Genomic DNA, 7,445 nt, shown 5'->3' on the forward strand with positions numbered 1-7,445 from the left:
CTGGAGACTGACATTGAAAGCATTGCTTTGGAGTACGATTACCTCGTCTGCTTCTGAGCTCATCTTGTGCTTCTGAAAGCTTCTTAACACAGTCCTGGAGTTGTTGGAGAGTCTGTGTCATCATTGATGCTGATGGAATGTTTGCAGCCTCCTCAGAGTTTTGACCACTCCCGGTACCATTTACATTTCTCACCATTCTAGCTGTGGCATATTGTGACATGTTACCTGTTGGGAAGAAGACGCCTTCATACATTTCTATGATACCTACTGCTTGTTCAACACTTGGACATTGTTCTGTAAGACATTTAAATTTTATTTTAGCTGGAACAGACTTGTACAGTTGGTTAAGCGCAATCATTTCTTGGGCATAATTAGTCATGGATGGGTAAGCACGCTGAGCTAAACGGCGCAGATCTTCTCCAAGCTTAGCAAAGGTTTCATTGGGACCTTTAAGTCGGGCTTCGAACCTTGTCATCCACATTGGTTGCTGTCTGGCTTTACCAAAACTTTGGCTAAGGTGGTACACTATGTCTGAGTACCTCTCCCTCTCTCATAGCAGGTCTTTGTCGAGGTTGTGCTTCATCAAGATGTGGCACATCATCATCTGTGTCACGTCACTTTCCTCTGCATTCATCACTGAAGCTGGAGATGGAGGTTGTTCTTGTGGTTCTGGAGACTGAGCAGTGCCACCTGCTTCTTCCTCATTTTGATTTTTTATATTGAAATTTACTTCACTGTCTGAATCAGCCATACTTATCAGCAAATAAAAGAAAGATAATCATTTGTGTTTGTTCTTCTTTTAGATTTTTCTAAATTTGTTTTCTATAATTGTTTTAATGCTTACTTCTAGTAACAATACTATCTTATTTATTTATTTATTTATTTATATATCTATCTATTTATTGATCTTATCTCTATAAATTCATTGCTACCCTGTGATAAGCTCATACTGTGATACTGTTTTTCATCTCTTGTTTTTTTGCTTAATTGTTTCTTACTTTGTACTTCAAGTACTTTGATACTTCTGTTTACATGTATTCTAAATGTTATGTCACTCTTTTGTAAGTAGTACGCGATAATTCTTTATTAGCCGTGTGGGTTCCTATAAGGTGAATCCACTTTACTTTATAACTGATTCTTTATTTATTTTGTTGGGTTTAACGTCGCACCGACACAATTTTAGGTCATATGGCGACTTTCCAGCTTTAATGGTGGAGGAAGACCCCAGGTGCCCCTCCGTGCATACTTTCATCACGAGCGGGCACCTAGGTAGAACCACCGACTTTCCGTAAGCCAGCTGGATGGCTTCCTCACGTGAAGAATTCTACGCCCCAAATGAGGTTTCGAACCCACATCGATGAGGGGCAAATGGTTTGAAGTCAACGACTCTAACCACTCGGCCACGGAGGCCCCTATAACTGATTCAGTAGTCCTTAGCAATACATCACAAATTGGTAATTCTGATGTAAAACAGATCAAAATATCTATAAACAGATGTTCATTACCACTTAAACAACTTTTGAACCATGATAATTAACTGTACATCTATTTAAAGTAGGTGTATTAAGTTATCAGGCATACAATTTGGCACGACTAAGTTTAACTAGTCGCGTAGCAGTTTACAAAGAGTAGTCTAGTTTCAATATACCTTTTACGTAGGCGTGAAGGTTAAGGTTTTTCCAGTGACACACTTATATTTATAGAGAAAAAGTCTGGCAAGAAAAGTCTTAACACCAATGAAAAAAACCCGGTCTAAAACTGTCGACCAAAGAAATGTGCCGTTACAGCCAGCATCTCTGGCAAATCTGTCAGAATGCCGCCATCTTGAAAGACATCTCCCAGTTGAAATATCTTTATTTATAAAATGCATAAATGAAAAAAGTTGAAAGCTATCTATCATGAAACAAATGGATGCTTTGGAATATAAGGAATTTATCCATGCAAGTTAATTTTGGTAGAACTGCCTATTTTATCAGGTAGAGGGCGAAAGACATATGAGTCGTGCCATGAGAAAACCAACATAGTGGGTTTGCGACCAGCATGGATCCAGACCAGCCTGCTATCCGCGCAGTCTGGTCAGGATCCATGCTGTTCGCTTTCAAAGCCTATTGGAATTAGAGAAACTGTTAGCGACCAGCATGGATCCGCGCAGGCTGGTCTGGATCCATGCTGGTTGTAAACCCACTATGTTGGTTTTCTCATGGCACGGCTTGTCACAAATTGACATACGGACCTTATTTTATCTGTAGTGTAAATGCAGGTATTGCATCATCTTTTAGTAAAATTTTGAGTTATTGAAGTAAATGTCAGATTTCACGCATAAAATGCCTCTCATGTTTTTCTGTATTTCATAACTTAAATTTCCATGTAAATTTGATTAAATTCGGTTCAGTAATAAGAAAGTTGATATTTTATAAACTTCAGTAATTTATGTTTTTATCCCCAAAACCACTATAATGGGCCTCAAATTGTCAATTTCAATCCGCGCCAAAGTAGTTAGATTCCCCGGCTATATCGTGAATCCCGTGGAAATACAAATAGTCAAGAGTTTACGCATAGGCCGTGAATCCCATGAAATTTAGTATTTGGCGGGACATTACCCTTTAAATAGACTGGACTAGATATGCCTTGCGCACACCACCTTCCGACATTATAGGCGAATCTATGTCTGATTAATTTTTCTTGCTAGAAATTTATGCTCGATCGAGGTAAGAAATTTATTTGTTAGATATTTGTATGATTTTTGCATTACGATTTTTATTTGGTAAATTTTTGTGCATTCTACAGAATTCTGTAACATTTACTTTTCGGCATATGATTTTCAGCAAGTTTCGGTATGTTAGGATAATTTATTAAATTTTTCAGACTTTTGTAAATTATTTCGAAAGAGGAATCTAAAATGTTTCGTTTATATAAGATGTTAGATTTATATTGAAATTTGTATCGTGATAATTGTAAAGCACTGTTTCAAAAACATATGTCAAACATTTTGTTAATTATGGAACGCCATTACTGCATTGTATTGTTATGTATAAATCTATATGGCAAGTCTAGTACCATGTATGTAATATATTATTGTAATTTGTAATTGTGTGCCAGTCTATAGCACATCTAATGTCCGTTGTAGTGTATGGCATTAGATATTATATGGATGCCAACTATGATATAACGTTTGATTTATATTGAATTTTGATAATTTGTAGTTGTAAATAATAGCTGCAGTTTATCATTTCCGTATCTATAATGTTTCATCATATACTTTTCATATCTTTTTCATACTTTAACTTTAGTCTTTTAAGTAAGTAATTTTTGTAATAATGGAAGTAATTAGTGACGTATTTTAATAATGTGACGTCTGAACTTAGTAGCACATATATTTTGTATAAGTAGCACGTATTATTTCTGGGAGCCTACGGAGGTATGGTGTACCCAAAGGAGCAGTTTTATGCCCTGACTTATTTGTTTTGCTATGGTGCTTACCATTTGTTATATATTTTAGCTTCTTCCGCCAGACGATTTTACCTGGTGATGTCATAACCCGGAAGTACAATGCCCGAGGTTCACTTGTCTTCACTCGCCTGGATGTGATATTCCCAGCGCAGAGCTTTCGTCCCATGGTTGTGCCGTAAACCGCAAGGACGCTGATTTTTGTTATCCTCTGAAGTCAGCTCAAGGATGGAATCACCTACCACCATAGGGAGCCAATACGGAATCAACGTATTCACGGTTTAAAGGGACTTTATTTCAAGATACGTTTTGATATTGTTTGTGCTACTTAAAGTTCGCAATTAAATTAAAGAACTGTGACACGTCACTTTAGAATGGAACTGTAAGATCTTTTGTATCCGGAGATACTGAACTTTGATTTTTTTTCTTTCTTATAATCAGTTTTTTTCATATCATCTATGCATTGTTAATAATCATCTTATGTAAATAAATTTGTAAATATTGTAAAGGGTGTTGATTTGTTTTGATGGTTACTGTCGCCGGTACGGCCTTTCCTGTCACACGACTCATATGTCTTTCACGAATGAAGTGAGCGAAAGACATTTCAAAACATGGCGCTCACTCAACTTTTGAGCTAAATCGATCTGAAAACAGCCTATAGTATATGTTACAGTAAAAGTTAAATTGACAAAATGATGGTAAAAACCTTACTTAAAAACCTTGAAATAATGATTACTTCAGATTTACTATAGAATACTGTAAAAATTGCTGGAAAACTCAGCATTACAGATAACTGGAAGTGAAAGATTCCGCGTTAAATCTCAAAATATTCCTGAGAAAATCTGAAGAAATCATGCATATCAGTCTAACATCAAACTAAAAGTGACTAAATTGTCACATAACGATAATGTGACTAATGAACTAAACTGTTTTTCAAATGGAACTTGATTTCAAGAAGATTGACAAAGTCTTTCAGTTCTATCAAATGTCTATCCAAATGTCTAACTGTTCTTTCAACTTAGATATTAGGATCTAGCTTTCTTGAGGCGTTAAAAAGTTTATAATAATAGAATTTCAGGTCTTATTGTATAATAAAAACACACATAGATAAATAACAACTGAATGTTGTTATAGTACTTGTGTAATGATTACCAGACCTCAGGACGCTGGGTCTTGAGCCAGAGGTCCTTTTACCAGACACCTGGCCACTTCAAAGTTAGTTCAACTAATTTGACCCGACCCTAGGATATATCGAGATATTTTTTTCATATGGGCAATATCCCCACTCGCGTCAAACGCCCTAAGACCAAAATAGTGGAAGAAATTTCCAATGAAATTTTCATCGCTGCTGCTTCTTTGCATGCTATATGTTTAAATGCCGATTATTTCTCAAATTGGCCATCAATTCAATAAAAGTAAAATGTATCGAAAGGTGATTCAATTCCGTTTACCATGTAAACACAAAAATATGCGCAAGCAATAAAACCAATAATTTTACATGACTGTGTATTGTGATTTATCCTCCTTTATTTTTAGTCCATTAGTTTAGCGGTAAACTTAGATTGCAAGTCACAAATATACAACAATCTGAACGTCATTTTTTTGACTATGTAATCTGGTAATATGATCTGCTATTCATATGCATCAAAATGATGCATTGATACTTCTTTAATATCTAACGAACTGTGAAGGAAAACTATGTATTTACCTCCAATGACTTTCTTTTTTTCACTTCTGGTGCAGAATCATGCGGAACGGTTTGTAACTGAACTTTTCGCTTTGCTTCCGAAACAGAGGTTACTAATGAAGGTATAGCTTCTTTCCTTAGTCTTACAAGACACGAGGTCTGTCCCACTGATTTAAGAAGGGCTGGACTCCTTTCAAACTGTTTTTCATCGAAATGAATTTCACACATTCTTGCCGACTTGGCAACTTCGCTTCTCCCAATGAAATTCAACCACTTAGTCCTTAGATCTGGCACCTTAGGAAACAAATGGAGTGAAATTCCATTTCTGCGAGTCGCCCCACAGCCTTCAAGAACACATTTAGCCATTAATTTCCTAAATAATCTAATTTTTCCACAGAGTTGATCAGTTGGTCAGTAGCAATAGCGTTTCCCGTAATAAAAATACAATATGGCGCGGGTTAAAGGTCGCATGATACGTTTTCAGCCAATCAACGAGTATGAACAGATGACGTCATCTGTGCATGGTCAAGGGAAGTAAGTCAGTCAGGATTTCTCGCACCTGGGCACGACAGCAATAAAAATGTCATTAAAAGCAACAAAAACAAAACCCCATGTTCTGATGTAAGCTTTTTATTACATTATCATGCCGTGATCAAAAATATATGTTAAAATCAGTTTGTTTTTTTTTTCGATCTTATGACCTTTAACTACAATTATAACTTCACAGATTGCTTATTCCTCGCCCAGCGTTGACGTGTAAATATCTTTATTATCCTCGTACAGAATACTGAAAGGGGCAGGAAAATCGTGAAATACACTTGAAAACACACAGTAAGAAAGAAACAGTTTAATTCTCTGTAGCAATACTTGTGCAAATATTCTGATCATCTATAATAAAACATCACAAATTAAGTAGTTAGAACTATTGAGAAATTATTTTGCCTACATTCCATTTTGTAGCACCATCTCCAAAGAATCTGTAGACTGTATTTTTGCTTACAAGTTAGTGTGGCTTTTCAGGGGAAGGACAGCTGAAACTCTTATCGTTTAATATTAAAACATTTCTTTTAAATTCATCCAAATACGACATATTCAAATTTGTGTTCAAAAGTCAATCTAAATCTTTGGGTAATGTGTAATTGCGAGTGTTTAGTCCTTCTATGCTTGTTAGGTACTTGCTTGTCTTCTTCATAATAAAATCAAGTAAAATTATATTGTTTATGGATTCCAAATGTCAAGGCAAAAGGAGTCAGAAGTTTGAACAAATGCTTTGCAAACAATGAGAAACGTATCCCAGTTACCGATGATTAATTACAAAAAACACCATTCGTATAAGATTGATAGATAAATATCATCAAACTGAATGTGTATCAAAATCTAACAGAAATAACATTGAAATGCTAAAACGACAAATACGACCGTTTCGCAGGTGCCCGTTTTAATTAACTTTCGGTCTGTCATTACGAACTTCCGGTCAATATTTATGAATGCGGGCAAAAATAGACGCCCGTTTAGCAACTCTGAAGTCATCTGGCAGAACAGAATATTGATTGATCTTTGAAAACATATATAACTGTGAATGCTAGCCCATATAAATAGATCTTGAAATCGCAATTTTCCTTCAGCTGAGGCGCGTAAAAAATGAAAGTCGCATATTGGCAGATTCAAAGTTCCAAGTTTTTATCGCTTAAATTAGATGCCAGGTTCATTGATCAAATTTACAATTAAATAGTAGCATTCTATGAATCAATTAATTGAAAACTGCGATTAAACACCCATACTGCACTATGTAAACAAACAAAGCAATCGGAGATCACTTAGTACTTCTTAGACATTGTCGGTTTATGTGAAGCCTGACTGTGAACATCGAATGCGGGATATGTAGGGACCTTTTCAAAATACGTTAATTAATTGATTTGTTCGTTTTGTTAAGCGCCGTTTTATGAAAATTATGAGATGACAGTGTTGTTGTATTTTCATGGAACGTAAAACGCTAAAACGTAACGTATGGACTATGTTTAAGTTGCTTTAACGCAGTAATAAGTCACACCCATTAACTTTGCATTAACTTTGAATACTGAAGAAAGACTGTCCGGAGATATTTCAGTTGCAGTTTGGTGCAGTTTGGTGATCATCTGAAGTTCACTTTAAGCTAGTGTGTTTTTAAACTAATAGTATCAAAATTGTACGCGTGATCATGATGTATACAACTGGTAGAACTCCCGCAATTTATTTTCAGTGAATAAAATTATGTGCTTAAAGTGCGCAATCCAAAACAAATGATCGTCTTTTTACATTATTTTCTCGAGAA

The 7,445-nt window shown here is 35.6% G+C and overlaps 1 protein-coding gene across 1 annotated transcript; it reads right to left on the reverse strand.

Annotated features, from left to right (window-relative positions):
- Positions 1–550: 550 nt before the first annotated feature.
- On the reverse strand, positions 551–5,500 carry LOC123560957 (uncharacterized). The gene is made up of 2 exons (XM_045353107.1): positions 5,156–5,500; positions 551–700 (listed from the first exon to the last, which is right to left on the reverse strand). Exons 1-2 carry the CDS (start codon positions 5,498–5,500, stop codon positions 551–553), a joined length of 495 nt encoding a protein of 164 aa, XP_045209042.1.
- Between the last annotated feature and the right edge of the window lie 1,945 nt (positions 5,501–7,445).

Source organism: Mercenaria mercenaria, chromosome 10 (assembly GCF_021730395.1).
Source record: "Mercenaria mercenaria strain notata chromosome 10, MADL_Memer_1, whole genome shotgun sequence".
NCBI classification, from domain to species: Eukaryota; Metazoa; Mollusca; class Bivalvia; order Venerida; family Veneridae; genus Mercenaria; species Mercenaria mercenaria.